Source organism: Nycticebus coucang, chromosome 13, assembly GCF_027406575.1.
Source record: "Nycticebus coucang isolate mNycCou1 chromosome 13, mNycCou1.pri, whole genome shotgun sequence".
In the NCBI taxonomy this organism is placed as follows: Eukaryota; Metazoa; Chordata; class Mammalia; order Primates; family Lorisidae; genus Nycticebus; species Nycticebus coucang.
Genome location: NC_069792.1, coordinates 79,897,430 through 79,919,885, shown reverse-complemented (window position 1 = coordinate 79,919,885; position 22,456 = coordinate 79,897,430). Strand labels below are relative to the sequence as shown.

Sequence of the window (22,456 nt, the reverse complement as noted above, 5' to 3'; positions counted from 1 at the left end):
TGAGGCTCACCCTAAGATCCTTCATGGTGAAACTTCATCATTGTCCTCAGCCTTATTTGTTAACACATTTTTAGCTTATATCCATTGTTTTAAAATCAGACAGCTCTAACCTCTTGAGACTTGGCATGCAAAAGAAGAAACATAGACCTCGTATTTTCCTTTAAAAGTATGCCTTTCCCTTTCTCTTGGTAAAGCTGCAGGATCTGGGAAAATTGCCTGAACCTATTTTTTCCTAAAGTGGTGAATCTCAGAGAATAATATTTCAATGAAGAAGCTGATGGACCAGTCAACAGAGAAGCCCTTGAAATTAAATAGAGAGAAAGACAAAGAGAAGATTAGATGAATTTATTAAAAAAAAAAAAAAAAAAAAAAGGAAAATAAATGGGAACTTTACTTAATTCTTGCAGTTGACAAACATGCAGGGCCCTATGCTCTGTGTCCAGGTAAGACAGGCACAGAAGCGATGAGAGAAATTAGAAAACAATTCCTCAGAATATGTGTATCATCTGCCACCCAACCTGACATCATGGAGATGGAGGGGAATTTCAATTGGATTCACCTTGGATTAAACCTCAAGGTGTTTATGTTCTCTCAGGAGATTCAGAGTTACTTTTGTCAGTGGTCAGAGTTTTCTTTGGGAAGCTTTTCGTGTGGCTGTCAGAATGCGATGTCTTAAGATGCTTGCCTCTGTCCAGTGCAGAAAACGCAGTAACCGAGGTTACCTCTGACTAATTGGCTGTACAAACACATCCCTGCTGAGAGCATCTGGCCTGATGATACTTCCTCCCAGAAACACATCATCTCATATTCAAGTGGTACAAGGTGATAGTCTGTTATTGTCAGCAGGCTTTCAGTTCAAAATGGCCGTTAAATGGGGGCAAAGTTTTTCCGTTTTTCTGTGGAAATCCTCCCTCGAGACTGAAGTTAATAGATGTCCTAAGTGGGTACAGAGAATTTATAGAGTTTAGATACTTGCATACACTAAAATGCCCAAACCAGTTCTCATTAGAGAACGAGAATATGGACCCCCCCCAACAAATTCTGCTCATACTTGAAGAAACTGCTAACTTCATTCAACTTTCTCTAAATAGTCATTCATTTATTCATTTACTCATTCAACAAACAATTCCAGAACACCTTAGATTTTGCAGACATTCTACCCATACTACAGGAAGAGGAGAATCAGGCACACTGTTGGCCCAGAGGAATTTGAGGTTGGCAGCTCTGGTTCTTCACACTTGATCTTAGCCAAAAGGCCAAGAAACGATGCAGCTCTGGTTCTTAAAGAGAAATCTTCAAAACAACAATATCAGCATCTCCTGCATTATTAGAAATTCGTTTTCATAGGCCCACCCCAGACCTACTGAATCAGTCTCTCTTGGGGCCTAGAAATCTGTGTTTTGTCCAGATCTCCACAGCAGGTGTAATTGAAAAGCGCTAGTCTAGAGACAGTTACAGCACCAAGCGATTCTAATATGTTATGCTACAGTTTCTAAGGCATGGTAATGAGGTAGATGTGAAACCCCTCAACCTCAGCAACCTCCCAGGCAGCAGTGCAGGACACGTTCGTAAATGCTCAATGGAATATTTGTTGGTCGTTTGATGTACGAGGAACCTGTAAAAAGCAAACAGTACTGTGATGATGGCACATGTCTACATCCCCATGACTTGTATGGGTTGGGCAACTTGCTCAAGTCTCAAAGCACTCCTGTGTGCCTCACCCTAAAACCCAGTCTTTGGACCCCTGCACTATGTTTTAGCCAATATTTTTGGTATTTTATTATATGAAAAGAACAAGGTCATAAACTAGATTTTTCTACCGTCTATGCCACTTTTCTCTGAAGAACAAATAACTACTCTTTAAGTATTGGGGGAAAGACGTAGGTGTTTCCGTGGACTTTTGCCAAGCTGGTTTCATGAGAATCGCCAAACTGTTCATTACACAGAATTTTCCAGCTCTCCTCCTGGATATCCTAAAGCAGCAGAAATGGAAAGATGATATAAAAATGTTGAAAAGCTTCCTTAGATGCAGTTAATACAGTCAAGTTTGAGAACCTCTCGTTGAAATGTCAGCATTCTTAAACCCTGGAATCCAGAGACCTGACTTAACCCAGCAGAATTAGAGCCTGTTTCTGAGGGAATTTAAGCCTCAGAGTGCAGACTGACAGCTTTCCTTGGAGTAGAACCATAAGGGAACAAATGCAGTGTCTTTGGGCTGTTTTTCCCTGAGGGCTGAGGGAAAGGAGAGAGACAGTTTGCAGACAAGTGAGTTCTTTCACTCTATCAGCATTTGTGGTGGGGGCAGCTTCACTTGTCACCAGAATCTTTCAATACTCCCCAGACTACCCAGCCTTTTATACTTTTCTAGAATCAGAACCAATCACATCCTAACAGAAACTATAAAACCAAGGGGTGGGAGGGCGGAAGATGGAAGCCAGGGCCTTCCTACCCCTTCTAAGTATAAATGATTGAAAATGTTCCACGGCACCTTGAGATCTTGTGACCTTGTATTTTCTGCATAACATATCTGGAAGCAACAGCCCCTGACATTCCATAACCGGTTCAAGAGTCCCCAGCCTAGCCTGAAAGCCACAGCCTGTCTCAGGTCATTTCTGACTCCGAGTGTGGCTTCCTACATCTGTGAAATGAGGTCATGGTACCCAACTTAGGTTACTGCAAAGTAGACATAGGTTCTTAGCATTATGCTGGGCGTGTGGCAAGTCCTTAGTTAATGGCAGTGCTTACCATTGTGGTTATCACGTTACCTGTAGACTCTGTACTGCTCAGCGTTCTTCATAAAAACAGGGCCAATAGAACAGACATATATAGAGGGATTTATTATGAGGAATTGGCTCACGTGATTATAGAAGCTGAGGTGTTCCAAGATCTTCAAACTGGGGATCTAGGACAGCCAATGGTACAGATCTAGTTTGAGTCTAAGTCCAAAGGCAGGAGACCAAAGTCCCAGCTCAAAGACAGTGAAGCAGAAAGAGTGAATTATCTCCTTACTGAAGTCTTCAATGGATTGAATGACATCCGCTCACATTTATTAGGGAAGGCCATCTACTTTACTCAGTCTGCCCTATCAAGCATTAATCTCATCCACAAATACCTTCACAGACACACCCAGAATAATGTTTAACCAAATACCTGGACACTGCATGGCATATGCACACCAGTCTCATTGTGGTTTCCAATTTACTGAGAGTTATGAGAAGTTTCAGGTTACTTTGCATGCATCAGCTGTTTTATTACCCTTAACCTAAGTTGTCTGCCATCCTGATACCCATCTTGACCTCCACCTTCACGTGGGCAGAGGAGAGCCCTGATTCCTTCACCATACTCTCAGCAAACACCACCCCAACCCCAAATTCTTACAGGGCTGGGAGTGGCAACATGGGACCAGGGCCACTGAGAATACACACAGCATCCCCGACCACATGGGCTGGCAGCAGTTTAGTTTTATTGCCATATAAATCCTCTTTTGTCCTTTTCCTGTCTCCTACCTTCGCCCATACATATTAATTAATTAATTGCACAGACCTGTGTAAATCACCTAATCTTGATTTTTGTAATGGCATGCTGGTGAGGGTTTTAAAAGTTAGAAATGATTTAATATTAGGGGTTTTGATTACATTGACTATAAAATAAATAAAATGAGAAAATGATGAGGGGAAGAGGGGTGGAAGATTTGAAATTAGCCTTATTTCCTGTACATATAAGAGGCAGACTTATGTTGGTTTTTATCTTAGCCTATTTTGGGAGTGATATATTTGGCTCACAACCAGGAATAAGAAAATAGAAACCAGGATCTGTATCTTCCAAACCAACTTCAGCACTATTGACATTTTAAGCTGGGTAATTCTTTGTTGTAGGTCCATCCTGCATGTTCTAAGATATTTAGCAGTGTCCCTGCTCTCTGCCCATTAGATGCCTATAGTCCAGGTTGTGAAAACCAGTGTCTGCAGACACTGCCAGTTTCCCCAGACATTGCCAGTTTCCCCTGGAGGGCAAAATTGCACCCCGTTGAGAACCACTGCCTAAAAGGGAAAGATTTCAGACTGTTAAAAATAAAATTGTACTTTCTCTAGGTCAAACATGTTTGACCAAATTCTTTTACACAGCACAGTTACTTGATCTCTCCCCTGCATCCCGGGGAAATTAGGAATTTGCTTTCCTAACACATCTTACTGAGTCAGGAATGCACCATGGTGAGAATAGATTTGGGTTCCAGTCCTAGGTCTGTGCTTCCCAGCAGTGTGGTTGTGACAGCTAGCCAACCTGCTCTCATTTTCTCCAGGTGTGTTGCAGAGTAATGCAATTCCTATTCAGAAACAGCGGTAAGGATTCCATGAGCCTATAAAACCTTAGTTGGCATGTTGTAGCTGCTCAATAAATGTTAGTTCTGGGATGATCCACATGCGTGAAGCTCAGCCATGGAGTCCGTAGAGACCTGGACCCGAGAAGGAGGCAGCTTGGCTGAGAGGCCTTGATGAATCCCTGCAGAACTATCCCTTTGAGAACTGGGAGCTACCTGGCAAGTACCTGCTCCAGTCTCGAAGCTCTGACTGTGTGGGCTCTGGGCCACCAGGAGCTCATCCTGGATGGAGTGAAACAGCTCTGGGCCTTGAGCTCCAGACTACAGACAGACAACCTGCAGAGGCTGACAGAGGGGCTGCTGGAGGGGACCCATGCCTTCCAGAACTTAGTCCATTGTTGCCTGGGGGACTGTGCCAAGGCCCGTGCTGATGTCCTCAGTGCTGCTGTGTAGCTGGTGTGTGAGACTGTGCCCTTCTCTTCTGACTTAACAGGTAGCTCTTCTCCCACATAAAAGACTTCTTGGCCTGCCAGGAGATTGGGGAACTGCGCAGTGAGCTGGGCCAGGCCTTGCAGGAGGACTGGCCGTCAGCTGAGAAAGAGCACAGAGCTGAGGCTCTGCAGCCAGTGGCCAGGATCTGCCACACCATCCTGAGCTGCCGCCCAGAGGAGCTGCTGGAGCAGAGGGCTGTGCTCGAGCAGGTGCAACTGATGATCCTTTGGGCCTAGAAATCTAGGCCACCAACAACTGTCAACACCTTGTGTCCCAAGTGGGCAGCCAGGTCCCCACCGAGTCCAGACTGCAGATTCTGCCTGGAGACAACATTGTCCAGAACAATGAGAAGGTCGTGGTGAGCTGGCTGAGGAAGAACGTGGTGAGGGAGCTGCTTTGGGAGCCAGCCAGGGCAAGCTTAGTGCTGAAGAAGATCCCCGTGCCAGAGAGCCCGGCAAAGACGCCTCCAAAAGCCCTGGACTGTCCGCACCTGAAGAGCCAGTCACCATCTCTGGCTCCCCTGTCACCCAGTGCCCCATCCGAAGAGATATTTGCCTTCGACTTGACTTCAAACCCAAGTCCTGGGCCCAACCCTGCCTAGACAGGCTCCTCTACCCTTGACCATGATCCCCTGCCTACCCTTTCTGCTCCCCCAGCTGCACCCCTAGGAGGGGTGGCAGAGACTCCTGAGATTACAGAGCCCCCCGGGACAACCTGAAAGAGTCCTGTTCTTGGTTGGAGGAAATCAAAAGGCATGGCAACACAGCTCAGCCACCAGCAGGTGTCATGCCGGCAACCGGGCCAGGCAGAATGTGACAGCTGACTCCTGCTGCGCAAGGTACCCAGTGGCTTCATGGGCCCACGCTGGCACCACTGCTGGTTTGTGCTCAAAGGACATATACCCTACTGATACCGCCAGCCCCAAGATGAAAAGGCTGAGGGCCTCATCAATGTCTCCAACTATAGTCTGGAAAGTGGACATAATCAGAGGAAAAAATACATGTTCCAGCTCACCCCTGATGTGTACAAACCCTTCATCTTTGCTGCTGGTAGCCTGATGGATCTGAGCATGTGGGTGCGCCATCTCATTACCTGTAGTTCCAAGTACCAGTCTCCAGGCCGGGCCCCCACTCCTGGAGAGGAAGACTGCTACAGTGAGACAGAGGCAGAAGACCCTGAGGATGAGGCTGGGTCCTGCCCAGCCCAGCTCGAGCTTGGAGTCCACTCCATGGAGACACATCCCCTGTAACCACCCCCACGTAGCACAGCCCCTGGACTTCCTTTGGCTCTCCAACAGACACCAGTGAAGGGCAGCTGGAAGGAATGGTGCAAGGCCTGAGGCTGGGTGGCGTGTCCTTTCTGGGCCAGCCACAGCCACTGACTCACGAACAGTGGAGTTCTTTCCTGCGGTGCAACCGACGAGACCCCCTGGCTCCATGAGCAAGTGCACCATGTGTGGGTGCTACAGAGCACACTGAAGGCAAAACCGCAGGAGCTACAGGCCCTGGAGGAAGTGCTAGATGACCGTGAACTGACTGGAGAGAAGTTCCTACGGTGGAAGGAGCAAAACCAAGAGCTGTATTCACAGGGCCTGGGGGCCTGGAGAGTGGGCCAGGCTGAGGGAAGCTCCTATGTCTTGACCTCTGACTACAGAGCTCAATCCACCCACCTGCTGCCCTTTGACCCGGAGGAGCACTCCCATCTTTTCTCTGTGACCTCCTACCCTGGCCAGTGGAGGGGACCTGACCTCTGGCCCAAGGAACACCTGAACTCCTGCCTCTGACATGTCTAGGGTGGAGTGTCCCTGGATTGTGCTGTGGGCCAGAAACAGCACTAGTCCAAGGTCTTGCCTCTGCCTGGGCTCCCGTCACTCCCGCCTCCCTCCCCCCAGAATGGGATAAAGTGAGTTTTGCGCCACCATTTCCCCTTACCAAAGAAACTATCCCACCCCATCCTCAGATCTATGGGGCCCCCTAGTTGTCCCGCAAACTACATCTGTACAAGTGTTCTTTACATGAGAGGCACTTTCCAACCAAATAAAATCAATTTCTTTAAAAATGGGGGGGGAATGTTATTCTGCTTATTAGCAGTTATGCTGAGACAACTGTAGATTTCTCTCCTTTGAAACGTGCATTTCATATCCAATATAACTTGTCCCACCTTGCAGTGCAGTTCAGGCCCACCCCCACAGTCCTCCAACTCAAGTTGCAGGAAAGACACTTCCAGGTAGAAGATGTGGCCCCTTTCTGAGTGGTAGATGCTAAACAGCCCTAGTGAAGGATGAAGTTGTTGTTTCCTCCCTCAACCCAGGAGATGTGGGACCGCCTGGATACAGTGTCTTTTTTTCTTTCCCCAAACACATCATACCCTTCAGCCCCTAGCTGCTGGGGTGAGGAAAGGCAGAGCTGGACATACTCAGTCTCAGATCTATTCTTGAACCTTCTGCCAGCTGGCCATCGCCCCCCTGGCCAGTAACTTCCTGCCTTTGAAGTGTTTGATACTCTCCTTATCATGGAACTGTCTGTTAATGACTACGCTAATCTGGGGCAGAGTGGAAGCCAATGTGCCTCACCGCAGCCTCAGCAGGTGGGAAGAGGCTTATTTGTGTCCTCCTGGGATGAAGGCTTGACCTCTGGGCATCTTGTTTCTTTGCCTGGCTCTCAGTTGTAGTATTAGAACATTGGTGTGTTTATATCTCGATTTCTCAGAGGAATTTTGGGAATTAGTGAAGGTGATAATAACTGATAGCTACCATGGTTCTATTATTATCAGTTATTTACTATTCACTAAATACCACACAAAGTACTTTTTCCTGTGATCCAATTTTAACATCATGGCAACCCAGTGAGGTGGAGATTATGATTGTAATTTTAAAGACGAAGAAATTGATGTTTGAAATAATTTGGGTTTCCATACATAGCTGGTAAGTGGGGAGCTGGGGAGTTCAGGGGACATGAACTGTATTTTCCAGACCCCATGCTCTTATCCAGAGGACTCTACATCCCAGATTCTGAGTGTCCACGAACACCTAAACTAATGATGTTGGCACATCCCTGGTTTGAAGAAGAGCCCTTTTCTAGTTGTTAGCTGCAAAATCCCCACATGGAAAGCTCCAGCCAGGATATCCATCTTCCTTGAGTAGTTGATGGCTGCAGTGAAAAAAGCCAGAAAAATTTCCCTCTCTTCATATGAAAACCTGAGCAGTGGGATTGTATCTCGTGAAAAATTAGTAACTACATTAAAACTAGAGGTGCTAATGAAATGTGGAGGAGTGGGTAGTGTTCACTAGTTGTAGAGAGTACATAAAGAAGGCATTTTAGGAGCAAGGCCAGGACCAACCCAGCGTGTGAGCAGCTGGAAGGAGGCTGAGATGGCTGAAGCCCAGGGGATGGAGCCCAAAAGTGTCCCATATAAAGAGCACAGACAGGAGCTCAGTGCCATTTCGACCTCATGTAGCTTTTCTATATGTGAAAACATGGTTTTTATTGCAGATAACAAAAGTCTCTAGCAAAGCCCATTATTACACAAATACAGAAGAAAGACAAAGGCTCAATCTTTACTTTAGCCACAGGCCTTGCACATACAACTTGAGTAAATGGGGTTTTCTTGTTCCCACATAAAACCCATCTCAACTTGGAGACCCATCCAAAAGAAACACAGTGCTAACTCCAAAAACGCCCCCCTCATTATGGCCACTGCCACCAACCCAAACTTCCTGCATCACTGCCTAGACCCAATTTGTCTCTCAGTGGCCTCTACTTCTTTTTGTATTCATGTCTTATAGGAGTATCTAGCTACTCTAATATAAATTAATTCAGACTCTGATTTTCTTCCCTGTCCAGCAGGACCCTTCATTGTGCTAACTACGCTTAAGGATAAACACAGATAAGCTCAGAAAATGGGATGGGAAAGGCCTAGAATCCATACACTTTATATGTTCATCCTCATCACTTGTATATGTCACTAGAGTGGGACACACAAGTCTGACTACAACTGTTATTCCTACTAGCTATGTGACCTTGGGCTAATATCACATCTGGGTCTCAATTTCCTCATCCATAAAATGGGAACAGTTCTCCCTATCCTAAGATTATGGAGCAACCATGGATAAAAGAGCTCAGCTTATGTCCATGGTTATAAGTGCTATTAAAGGCTAAGATTAACACAGCCGCTTTCCTTGAGCTACTAGCAAGCCATGTAGAAAATACGGTTATTAAAAAAAAAAAGCCACTGTGATAAACCTAGTTATCAACTCATGACTCAGCATCCAAAATATAGTAATTAATTAGTGCTCACTCTTTATTATGATTATTCCCTTTTTAATTTTATTTTATTTTATAGGTATTCTTTTCCAAGGTCTTATTTTTAGCAAAAGTCTCAAGGGCAGTACTGTCAGATTCCTAGAAATCAATATTTTCATGTTTGTTTTTCCAGGCTGTACTGTTCCCTTGTGGGTTGACCTGGACAGATGATCACCCACATGGGTTTCTATCCCTCATTTAATAATACCATAGTGTTTTCTCTTAATGAAAGTGCAAAGGAGTTGTTTCCAAGGCAGCATTACTATTAGTGAGTAAAAACAGCCATGATGCTTTGATGGGCCATGCTCCTGGTCAGATCTGCACCCCTGCGAGCCTAATGGTTGCTGTTGTTTTCCAAAGTGTTACAATGACAATAATAAAACTCATAGTGCTTTCATTTTCACTTACGGTTCTTTTCCATGCGTATGTGTAAGTTTTATATTACAGCATATCATGTTTGCCATGTTGCTACATAATCATCATAATTAGTATTATTTTAATGGCCATGTAATCATCTGTCTTGCTAATGTACCATAATTTACTTAACCTAAATTTCAACAAGAGGAGACTGGTTGTTACCAATTTTTCCTCTATTATAAATAACCTCCAGGTTACATATTTGTGCACATAGCATCTTTGATTTTTTAAGAATTATTTCTTAGGCTACACTCTTAGGAATGAGATCACTGTGTCAAAAAATACGCATTATTAATATTTTAAATAAATTGATATTATTTTTCCAGCTTACAATGCCATCAGCAATATATTGTACTCCACTTTTATTACAACCTTATCAGAAGTGTATGTTATTATTTGATATTTAATACACTTACAGGTTACCTTTTCTTTTTGCATTTTCTCAAAAGAAGCAAGTTTTAATGAAATATTTCCTTATAAATTGTGTATTCATTCATGTTTTTAAAAACTAGTTAAATTTGGAGGGCAGGTGCGGTGGCTCACGTCTGTAATCCCAGCATTCTGGGAGGCCTTGGCTGAAGGATTGCCCTGAACTCACACGTTTGAGACCAGCCTGAGCAAGAGCAGGACACCATCTCTAAAAATAGCTCAGAGTGAGAGGCATGTGCTGGAATGCTTTGAAGTTTGTAGAACTAAGACATGAGGCCAGCCTTGGTGTCCTGTTGCTTCATGTGTTTATTCATTCATTAACTTAGGTATTCATTCATTGGCTCAGTGGCCACAGCTCAGTGGTTAGGGTGCTGGCCAGATACACCATGGCTGGTGGGTTCGAACCCAGCCCAGGCCTGCTAAAAACCAACAACTACAAATAAAAAATAAACAACTAAAAAAAAAATCTAGGCATTGTGGCAGGCACCTGTAGTCCCACCTACTGGGGAGGCTGAGACAAGAGAATCACTTGAGCCCAAGAGTTGAAGGTTGCTGTGAGCTGTGACAGCACAGCACTCTATGGAGGGTGACAAAGTGAGACTCTGTCTCAAAAAAAAAAAAACTAGTTAGATTTTAAAACCTGGATAGACTTTGTTTTTCTTGTACATCAAGAACCACTGCTGTGCTTCCCTTTTCTTGGCCAATAGTTTGGGTATTAAATAAAACTAACACTGATACTTTCCTAAGGAAAATATTCAGTTCATATAATTAATTCTTAAGGACCCATATATAAGGAACTGTGGGGAGTACCCAGATAAAATAACAGGACAATCAGAAAATTTAAATTAGAAAAATCAGAAAACTGGGCGGCGCCTGTGGCTCAAGGAGTAGGGCACCCGTCCCATATGCCAGAGGTGGCGGGTTCAAATCCAGCCCCGGCCAAAAACCACAAAAAAAAAAAAAAAAAAGAAAAATCAGAAAACTGTATCTGTAAAAGCATTCCCAAGGCCGAAAGCAAGGTTGCAATTCAAGTAATTCAACTTCTGGACAGATTTTAATGACTCTTACCTAATACAGCCTCTTTGAAAAGAAGTGTGGTGAATTCTCAAAGAACTCAAAATAGACCTGCTATTTGATCTTACAATCCCATTACTAGGCATTTACCCAGAAGAAAAAAAAATTATTTTATCATAAGGACATCTGCACTAGATTGTTTATCGCATTTCAATTGACAATCACCAGGATATGGAAATAACCTAAGTACCCATCAACCCAAGAATGGTTTAGTAAACTGTGGTATGTATATACATCATGGAATACTATTCAGCAATGAAAAAGATGAAGAAATAAAAAGAAATAAAGAGTTTATATCTTTTGTATTAACCTAGATGGAATTGAAATACATTCTTCTTAGTAAAATGTCACAAGAATGGAAAAGCAAAGTATCTAATGTACTCAATACTAATATGAAGCCAGTAGTCAAACTAATACCCACACAAGAGAAAAACCTAATTTAATTCAAGCTGGGGGAAGGAGGAGCGGGTTAAAGGGACAGGGCGCTATGTGCTCCTACCTAATCAGTACAATGTAAGGGTATATGGCACAACTCCTGGTGCAGGACACAACTACAACAGGGACTTTACCTAATAGATGCAAACATTGTAACCTAATTGTTTGTACTCTCATATTAATCTGAAGTTAAAAACAAAAGATTTTACCAACTTTCACTATTGAGTCCCTAACCTGCTCAGCCAATCTGACTTTTCAAAGAGTAAACTCAGGAACTCCAGGCATACTGTTCCCAAAATTTCCTGCTAGTTTATATCCCAAGAAATCTTCCTAATGAATGAAACCCACTCCTCCCCAGACCGAAAAAGGTGCCTCATGCCACCCCCTGATCTGATCTTCCATTAGATCAAGTAAATGCATAAACCCCCCTCATATATGAAATGGTTTCCCAAACCACAGCCCCGCCGTAAGACTGAATGCCAGCTCCAGGTTTCTTGTTTTGCCCTCCCTTCAGGCAGCTTTGCCTCTATCTTCCACACCTCACCAGATGGTAAAAAAGTCATTCCGTGAATACGAAGTGCCATAAATCCATCCTGCAGCCGTGACCATTATTCAGGCTAGAGCTTTCTCTTTGACCTAAGGGTGTTAGGGTTTGTTTGAATAAGATAATTGCTACCTATCAGTGTCTGGGAACACAAAGAAAAGAACTCACCGTATTTCCCCCTTTTTCTTCTTACAGCCTCAGCCGAGGGTTCTCCATAAACACGGTTAGCCTTCCAAGCTGTTGTCCTGCCAGTTGATATGAACATGGCCCGTTCCTCACAGAAAGAGTAACTCATGGCACTGCCAGAAGATATCCTTGGAGCATTGACAGATTAACCGGATTAACTGAAAAAACACCCATTCAGTCAAGATTATGGGCTTTGGACAAAAATCTTAGTTTGCTGTGGATTTTACAATGAGGTGCATAATACACAGTGCCAACTTGTTCCAAGTGGTCATTGGCAGACCATTAGCTGGAAAATTGCTTCCAGTTGTCATCACTGTGCACAACACAAGCTCCCTTTGGGGGCCAGCCTGTGCCCTTCACTAGAAGTCCTGTTTCAGCATGGCGACTACTGGATTCTTTTATTATGTGTGCAGATGGCATGATGTTTTAGAAAACAATTACAGCAGTTCTGCAGTCTCAGTGGAAGTGTTCACAATATTATGCCCTGGTAGGAATGTAATCACGTCTTGATTATGTTAGTGATGATGTTGAAAGGTATTCTGTCCAACTCCTAAGCACTTTATATGAGAACACTATGCCGGGATGAATTAGCACGTACAGCACGTGTGAGAAAACCAAGTATTTTTCTTTTATATATCTTGGGTTTTGGGGTTTTTTCTGGCTCAGACTGTCTAAGACAAACTTCACTACTAGCATATTCCTAGTTGTTTGTGGTAGGTTGATGTAAATATGGCCACAATACTGTTAGACTTCACCTTTTGACACTTTACTGAACAACCAGAGTAACTGCAACACCAAAGGATGCCAAAGGCAGCCCGGTGATTGTAATAGCTGAGCTCTTGGCTCCTTGCGCCCAGGCACAATTTATCACATGCACATACAGATACCCAAACTCCGGAGGCTTCTATTTAGCTAATGTACGTAGTCTCTCCTTTTGTAGAAGAGTTCTTCCAGACAGAAAAAGGAGGTGGCCTTCTTTTAATCAAAGACCATAGTGGGTAGACAGTAAGGGCAACGAATGCAGTTTTCTTGTGTGGTCTGATTTGAACTTGAACACTGGGAAAAACTTTCTGTCAAGTTTAATTCACAGTTCTCTGATGAAAGTATTGAGTGACCCCACTGTGTACCTCAAGAAGGAAAAGTGTCAGGTCCCCTACGTGGCTCCTTCCTCAGTATAGAGCCTCCCACTTTTAATCCTTTCTGAGATTATACCCATAATGAATTATTTTTTTACTGGGTCTTACAACAAAGCACAGTGCTGGGAAACCTGTCAACTCAGTTATTTATTGCTTATCTTCGACCATCATAGAAATGTTCATATTGACTGACCCTACATAATGGTGTAGCATTTTTTATTTTTTATTTCTGAAAATATACAGTTGGCTGAATTGAAAACTCAGCCAAGTCCATGCTGTGTGCCACTGTCCCAGCCTGGGACTAAAAGGCACCAGAGGCTTTTCTTTAAAATGTATGTAACAGCGTCTGGAACACTCCCGCCTAGGCCAACTCGACCTTCCAGGTGTCTCCAGATACAAATCATTGTCTGTCTCCTCGGGGTCTCAGGAAATGCACAGCCCATCGGAAACTGCCTCTGCCTGAGATGTGGAAACCTGACTGGGAAGGGGATAGAGATCCAAATGCAAGTCGGGTGAGTCACCAGCAGGATGACTCACCACAAGCCTGTCAGGCTGTAGAGCCAGGGAAGGAGACTTCCTGGGGAACTCAGAGGAGTTTTTCACTTACCACCAAGCTCTGACCTTTCAACAGGTTGATATCAAGACCGCCTAGGGCCCCAACAGACTGTAACGCTCTACAAATCTAAAGTTAGATGGCCAAATCCTGGCTGCCAGCACCACCCCTGGACGTACCATTCCAGTGTCCGCTGTCCAGCTCATGAGGTCCTTCCAGGAGCCGGGCTTCCTCCTCTTCTCCTTCCTTTGTTCAGTAAACATTTGTCAAGCACCTACTGGTAACATGTGCATCACTGTGCTGGGTGACAGCAGTATATGAGGCAGGCTGTCCCTGTCCTTGTGAAACTGTCTCCTCCTCCCAATATCACCACTATCACCCCACCTTTTCCATAATGAAAACTTAATTCAGACAGGCATCCACCCTGTGCCAGAGTAACCCAGGAACACACAGCCACAAGCACATCCTCAGGGAGTGGGCCACACACAGCAAGAGAGGTGTCAAGCCACAGATTCGTACCGTTCATGTACAGCCCATCTTTCTAGGGCCCAGGCTGAGCTGGTTAGAGCTTCCTAAAGCAGCTTTCAATTGCCTGCCTTGGTATCTACCCCCACCCCTGGATTCCCATCCTTTATACAGGCACAGCTATTCATCACTATGCTGGGTTTCCTGAAGCTCTAATGCTGTTACTAGTCCTAGACACAGAACTGAGCCTGATGAATCCTAAAGAACCACTGCCAGGTGCGGAGAGATTGTAGCTGGGAATGAATTGGTTTAGCAGGGACATCCTGAGGCTACTGCTGACTCCCTTGGGAAACTGGACATTCACCAACTGGTGATGGTTTATTGGTACTTACTTTGGCCTTTGCAAAATCTTCTGAATAATTAAATAAGTAGAGTCTCCTGGGTTTTTTGGTTTGTTTGGTTTTTAGTCAAAGGAATATTGGAAAATTATTGAAAGATGATGGGTGAAGAGGGAGATGGGAGAAAGCAAAATAGCAAAATTTGAAAAATGCCTTAATGCCTGGCACATACCACATATTTGCATATGAGCTACTACTGTTTTCCAAACTGTCAACCTTTGTTTGAAATCATTTGGGGGGATAGTTTTGGAAACATGATGGCATACAACCTGAGCCATTAGGAGCGAAACCAGCAAAATAGAGAAATGACTGTATTCACAGCCTGGGCTTCTGTTGCACCGTGATCCTCTGTGACTTCCAGGGTTACTTCTGGCTGAGCTATCTACCTTCTTCCTAAGATGTGTATATGAAATTTTACCTCCCCAAAATTCAGAAATGGCTGTGGTGAGTTTTGCATAGTAGGAAGCAAGAGATGGGGAGATGAAGGCGAGGGACTGGTTGATGCTGAACTTTTCCTTTTATTAAACTGTGCTACCTTTTATTAAAAGGCCGACACCCACACTTGTGGGAAAAGCCCTCTTGGGAACGAACAGAAATGAATAATTATCAGACTCTCTATGGTGCCAAAGGGATTAGCTTGTTCCAGTTCCAGAACTGAAAATGCAGAACATGAGCATTCTGCAAGCTTCTAAAGCAGATCAGTTCAGACGTCTGAGACGTACCTAGGGGACAGAGATCCTGTCCACTTTCTTTGTGGGTAATGGTGCACCTTCAAATCCCCACCCAGGCTCTGCGAGGTGTATCTATGCAAGTCTGACTTCGACCTCTAATCCAGGCAAAAGTGTCAGATTTCTCTCCAGGGTCACTTCTCAGTTGCTCAGTCATTAGCTCGGAGGAAATTCTACCACTTTTAATATTCCAGGGGAAAACGAATGTCAACCGTATGTTAGCATATAAACAAGGATGAAAACTTCTAATGGCTCCCCCGCCCCTTGTTACTCCCAAATGTTTTCTTCGTCTGAAAATGTCACATAACTGATTTTGGTAGGAACAGTACGTCTCAAGGAAGGAAAGTTTTCCAGACCCCCTTAGCACTTCAGTTTCACCAAAACCTCGTCTTCCCAATGCATTAGCTGCTCCATTCTTTACATTTTCCTGTACATTCTTTAGAGTGGTATTGTTACTTGACAACTAGACTTGCCAACTGCCATCGACTCATTTTTAAAAATCTAATCTTCAAAAATGACATAAATTCCTTTATTGCTCAAAAACTGTTTTTATGCCGCTCTCCCACAGCCCCCTCCACTCCACCTTTTTGCTTTGTTTTGGGTAGGGCTTTTTCTCCCCCATTTCTCTTTCTTGTAACAGGGCTGTGGGTAGCTTTCAAGCATTCTATAAAGAACTCAAACAGAAAAACATAGACATCACCTTTTCCCCCCGTCCTTCTTAAGCCTAATATCGGTGAAAGCTGATTGCCCAAAAGCAGTTGGGCATGGATTTTCACCCCTGGAGATGCCTGGGCAGTGCTGCTAGTCAGAATGAGGCCTTCTGCTCTCCAGAAGGAGGGGCAGGCCAGGAGATGTTTTTTTCTCAGGACACCCCTGGGGATTCTATTTCAAAGACAGGCAGGTTCTGTCCCTTAGTCTACTTAGATAAGCATCTAATTCTAAAGCCAGAGAGTTATCTCATAGATTCTTAGATGATCAGTGTTCATAGTTCCTGGTACCACTGCATAGCTTTAAGGAAAGAGAGGCTGTGTTTACCTCCTTTTGCTCTTTGGGGACAGGGAGCATTCTTTCAAAAGTTGTGGGATGCTGGAAGGAAAGCTAGCCACGTGTACAGAAAGGTTCCTCCGCACTTTCATAAAAAGAACAAAATAGATGCTTCTCATTTGGGAAGGTGGCTAAGGGGATGATGATATACTGGTGGCCCCTAGCCATCACCTTGGCTCTGCAAGGGAAATTCGTGGGGGAAGGGAGCAAGCCCTGTTTCTAAAAACTAAAACTTTTTAGAGTGAAATTTACCAGTGACCAACATGCAGGGGAAGTGCTGTCAGTCATGGGGCCAGTTTTGGACCTCTTGCCCAGCATCACAAAGATAGAGAAATGACATCCATGAAACAGCAGAAAAAGGATATAAAAAACTTTGTAAAACTAAAGTTTGATTTGCTATCTAAAACTATTTAAAAACCCTAAAGCACCCCAGACATTCTTACTTCACAGCCTTCCTCTGTCAATTGTGTCAAGCCCAAGAAAGCACCAACAGCATTCTCTTAATATTATGTAATATGTAAAAATAACCACATGCCTTGTGTTGAACTGCTATTGGCTAGCTGACACAGCATTATTAAGCATTGTGGATATTTAGACAACATTTCTGATCATACTTAAAATTCTTTTCGTATTTCAGAGCCAATAGTTTGGAAGTTTTGTTTTGATAGTGGTTTGTTTTGGTTGCTGTTATTTTCAAAACCTCAGATATTTCTAGGAGCCTTGGAAAGGCTCTTAAATCCAGGCCATTCTGCCTCGTCATCTGCACTATTAGAAACAGCCCTACTGATGAGAACCACAAGGATGCTATTAAATTCACCCAAAGCTGGAGATACTAATACCTAAGACAATTAAAACACTGAAGACTCTGCTGGTCGCCTTCCACATTGTTTATAGCCTTTTCAAATTCAATCATTTGGATCAAAGGAAACAAGCAGTTGTTTTCATGTGGCTTTGCCGAATTAGCACACACAGCTACCACGTGTGGGATTCTAGCCCGGGTTTTGAAGATAACCTTGAAGAAAACATTGCTTGCCAGTAAATGCTTCAAGTACCTGTCCCATTCCACAAACTGAGGATGGCTTCTGCCCTCTCTTCAGAGGTTAGCGTGGCCTCTAAGGTTGCACACACATCATGAAGACACTTTTTAAAAGCTCTGTATAGATTCCCCATACAAGCATAATTCCAAAAATACAATTTGGAGTTTGACCACAGCTATGGTCCTTGATTCTATGATCCCTAAATCAATTCTAATTCTTTATATGTATTTCCAGTATTTTTTTTTCCCACCACAGTTAAGTACATTGAGTATGATAGCCTTGGCCGCTGCCTGCTGGCTCTGGGGCAGTTTGACAGTCCCTCTGGATCCCACACACAGTATTTGAGAGAAGATCCAGGATGTTTCCCCACATACCTGCTGTGGAGGTTTTGAAGCACATGGCCTAGTTCTTCTCATCAGAAAGGCCTCTGGTTACAAGTGGAAATCTTAAAGAGAATGTGGGATGAGGGAGGATATGTGTTCGAACACTGGAACCTTTGTCTTTTTCATTCGTATTCAACTCACACCTCAGGTCATCAGGAGGGAAAGCCTGTTCCTGGGGCGTTGGTCCCCACTTAGAGGCAGAGGGGTACCATTTGCTTTAACTCACACATAAGCCATTCTAAGACTCTCTGGGGACTCTGAATGGTTTCCCCATCAGTACCTTCCTTCCACCAATAGAAAAATGCTATCTCTACCAGGCCACGCTTGAGAAGACCCAAGCTCTGGCTGGTGAGAAGCTCCAGGAGCTGCATCACACCAGGCTCCTGGCGTTGTGCTGTCTCAATCCTGACTGGCAAGAAGTAACCGGTGTGCTGAAAAGCCAAGCCAGCACCAACGTTTTGAAACCAATTTCACTAAAACTCTTACGTCCTGAAGTCATACTACTGTAGTTTGAGTAAATCTAATTATTTAATATTACTAAGCACTAAATTAAATTGCTTTGCACGAAATTTTAGAAACGATCGATACTGTAACAGAATTCCATATTAGCAGTAAAAAGCACCTGAGAAGAGAAAATATTGATCTGTTGTGGTTTTTATACTTGAGTTATTCTTAGGACATTCTAGAGACTGGTACTGTTCTGATAAAAAGGAAGAAAATGTTTTGAATTCAAGAATGCCGGAAGAGAAATTGCCTGATCTCTCTGGGCTACTACTTGTCTGGTTAGGACGCTGTCTGCCTCTCCTTAGCAGACAGGGTTTTGGGGGGGAGGCTAAAATGAGCTAATGGAAGAAGGTTTCCAGGGCCACCAATGGGGAGCTGGGTTATGGGCTTTATTAAATGATCCTTTCCCTTACTTGAGGTTGTCTTCTCAAAGCTATTATTACTGAGTGTCCATTCTGGGATTTAGAAAGAGAAAGAATGAACCAGGAGGAAGTAACTGTCGGTGTTTGACACACACAAGCACTTGCCCAACAGATGAGGGCCGGTTTGCAGAGTCCAAGGCCAAGTGTCCATTTATCTCCATTTCTCCACCTCCCAAAGGCACAGAGCACCATGACCTACCAAGGGAGAGAAACTCAGACTTGTCATCATGCAGGTAAAGCCTGCCAATCCCAGCTTGGAGAAGACCAACAAAAGGATGAAGTTGACAAATTGAGGGTCACGGGAAGCAGAGAGTCACAGTGAACTTCCTTGATTAACTACTGAATATTAATGTTGGATCTAGGAAAGAAAGAAGGAGAAAAATCACAATGCAAATTGAATCCAAGACCAACATCCTCTAAGGTGTGAGGGAGAAAATCTGATGGGGAAAAAAAACTCGCTCTTTCACAAACACTGACAAACATGGCCAAAAAGCACACTTCAGAACAGAAGCCTCCATAGACGGTAGACATTTTTATAGCTTCCTTAAATAAGTAGTGAAACCAGCAGACTGAATGCTGTTAGTCTTCCAAGAGTGGTAAATTAAGAATTTCCCTTATTCATCTCCCACAATGTCAGTTCTCTCTCTTCACTCCAGAAAATCTCCTAGCACGAGACTTAGGACACGATCGAGTTATGTGGTAAAACAAGAGTGCCTTTTCTGTTGGTTGTTCACTTTAGTTTCCTGGGTTCCCAGGGCATAAGATGTTTAGAAACTTTTTTCTCTAAACATAAGAATTATTGTGCACCACAATTTTGAACCACTGATTTCCATTTCTTAAGCAGCTATCAACTTGCCGGTTCTCTTTGGGTCTCCTTTCTGTTTTCTTATGTCTCCTTCTGTTTGGGGGGTGTCCTCAAAAAGCGTTGAGGGGGGCATGACTCTTTCAAAATTGATGAAAATGAAACTGTACAGATTTTTGCCCCCTCGTGACTGTGAGCATGATCTCTATCGGGCTTGAAAAATCGGCTTCATCATTTTGTATATTTGACGATTTTGTATCCAGCATTACTTGACTCCTTCTGTGCATGGCAATGTATTAAAATGTGGGATTTCTATTACCGTGTACAAGTGGTTTTGATTCTGATTTTCAACATATATCCTTGGAAAAAAAAATTGCATTAAACTTTTCATTTCTATTTTCTTCAGCTCATCAGCTTTGCAGAAGAAAAAGAAAAGTTAACAGCATTTCACTTTCTCTGTGGTAGCTAATGATGCAATTCGTGGTGGAAAATTGTCCTCAATTATGCTGTGTTTCCCAAGAAATAATATATGTGAAATGAATTGATGGCCTCCCTCCAGCTCCCAGCACACAGAATTCCCCAGCACCAGATCCCACCAGCGTAATTGCTATGACTGTTGAACACGTTAGCGTTGAGCACGGCTGGACAAAAGATACGATTCTCTTCACCTTCAGCCGTGGTTAACACACTAGGAAAAGATGGGACAACAGATCTCAGCTCACCAATTTCCTCTCGCCCCAGAGAGTCTTAAGTACTTGTAATAGCATGATTGATGGCATCAGCACCTCCTTATCTCAGGTGGTGACCAGGTGTAAGCTTTCTGTATTTTATCAATGGAGATACTGACCTTTAAATAACACCTGCTGGAGAGATCCGGGGTTAGGAACCAGTGCCCCCAGGCAGCGTGGGAGTAGCCAGCTCTCTAGGACAGTAAGCATCTGCACACCCTCCACTTTCGTCCTTGTAGTTAAAAAAGGGCTAAAAATGTTTCTCAAACTTAAAAAAAAAACCCACTGAATAAAAATAAATAAAAACCCACCCAAATATAAACAACAGACTATTCTCTCGCTCTAAACTACCATTTTCACCCTTCCTTTTCTCAAGGAGACATCATAATGAGTACTTATAGGCACTCTGACTTTACTGAACATGATGAATTGCTTCAACCAGTGCAGGAGAAACACTTCCTTCCCAGAAAGGAGAAAACACTTATAAATCGCATAAAAAAGAAAGGAGACACTTGTTGCCTTTTTTATTACATGCTCACTGTAAATCTAGTGTTTGGGTTTTGTTTTTGTTGGGTTTTTTTGTTTGTTTGTTTTTTTCTGAGAAAGTTTTCCAAGAGCAAATCCTACGATAAGCTTGTAGATTAGCTTACTGACTCAATCTTTGTATGTACCTTGTAACTCAAAAGCACAATATTCTCCCATCTTCTCTATGCAGATTTTGAACATGGAAAATGGAGCAACATTTTTGTCAGTTAAACTCTTTTTTTTTTTATTTTTATTTTCACATATGTATGCGTTCATTTAGGCTTCACAAAATTAAAAAGGCTTAACATTTAACAACAATAACAATGTTTAAGATAGGGACCAGAAACGAAACCCTCTCAAAGAACGAACAAAGACAAATGCATTCAGAAAAGAAATCAGACGATTCCTGCAACGAAGTATTAAGCAATAATGATAATAGTAATGCAAAGAAAGGAACATTCACGTTATCAAGTAAGAGTATGTCCGTTAACCTCTTTAAAAGATGTTAAAATTGGAGCCAGCGAAACCCAGCATTGTTTTGGTCTTGGCCTTTCTAGAAACATTTCTGACTGTTCCTTCTCTTCTCATGTTTTTCTTGTAGGCTTTTCTTCCCTTTTTTCTCTGTTTTTAACATCTTTCTCCATTTTGTATCTTTTTTTGCACACCTTCCTCTCCTTTTATTTCCTGTGCCCTCCCTTTTCCTTTTCCATCACCATTTCTCTTCCAAACTATTTAACCTTCTCCTTTCTTTTTAGGGGGACACCCATCTGTAGTTGTGCCCCTGTGTCTTGGTGCATTGCAGTTGCTCAACAAAGGAGAACTCAATGAACTTGGTGCCGATTTTTTCCACCATGACTTCCTCCTGCCTACTAAGCGTAGTGATCACCACTTCATCATAGTAACAAGGACAAAAGCCAGATGTGTTTTCCGAGGCAGGTGAGGGCTTTAGGTAGCAGAAACAGAAGCTGGCAGATCCCCCCAGATGCCATTTTGTCAGTACAAAGAAAAGCCTTCCTGCCATCTCCGTGTTTGGGGAACTCACGCTTGCCTTGGCAAACACAGTAGCTATATTTAGATGGAGGACAGCAATGTCAAGGAGAAGTTCAGCTGAGACCACCAAAATAATTTGTTGACTGAAGTTTATTCAGAGTCTTAGAAAATACATTTTGGGAGACGGAGAAAATGTGCCCTGCAATGCTGGATATCTTGTGCTAGAGAAATCCTAAAATGTATTCTGATTTCCTGTTGAATTATTTGGCCAAGAGCTGTTTTTGGTTCAGGAGGTTTCTTATGGTGATCACGGCATCAAAGAATTCTTAAGTTTCCCTGATGTCAAGTTTTAAGGTATTGAGATCCAGGTACATTATAAAATAGCTTTCCATAGCTTTTCATCAATATTATACAAATATTTAAAATTTAACCAAAAACAAACTTTCATAAGGGGAACCATGTTCTTCTGTTTTTGCAGAGCATTGGAGAAATGTAAGGTGTGAGTGGACGATGAGAATTGTACACAGCTATGTCACAGGCAGAGA

The 22,456-nt window shown here is 43.2% G+C and overlaps 1 protein-coding gene and 1 pseudogene across 2 annotated transcripts in view; both read left to right on the top strand.

Annotated features, from left to right (window-relative positions):
• Positions 1-19,983, top strand: part of SAMD12 (sterile alpha motif domain containing 12) — a 435,459-nt gene extending 415,476 nt beyond the window's left edge. For both annotated transcript variants that reach the window (XM_053559292.1, XM_053559294.1), the window contains one exon: positions 12,206-19,983. Coding sequence is in view for 1 of the 2 variants with exons in the window: in XM_053559294.1 (XP_053415269.1) it covers positions 12,206-12,228 (23 nt within the window). In the remaining variant the exon portion in view is untranslated. The remainder of the gene's footprint in view (positions 1-12,205) is intronic.
• On the top strand, positions 4,437-6,593 carry LOC128564008 (connector enhancer of kinase suppressor of ras 1-like; annotated as a pseudogene).
• Positions 19,984-22,456: the final 2,473 nt, after the last annotated feature.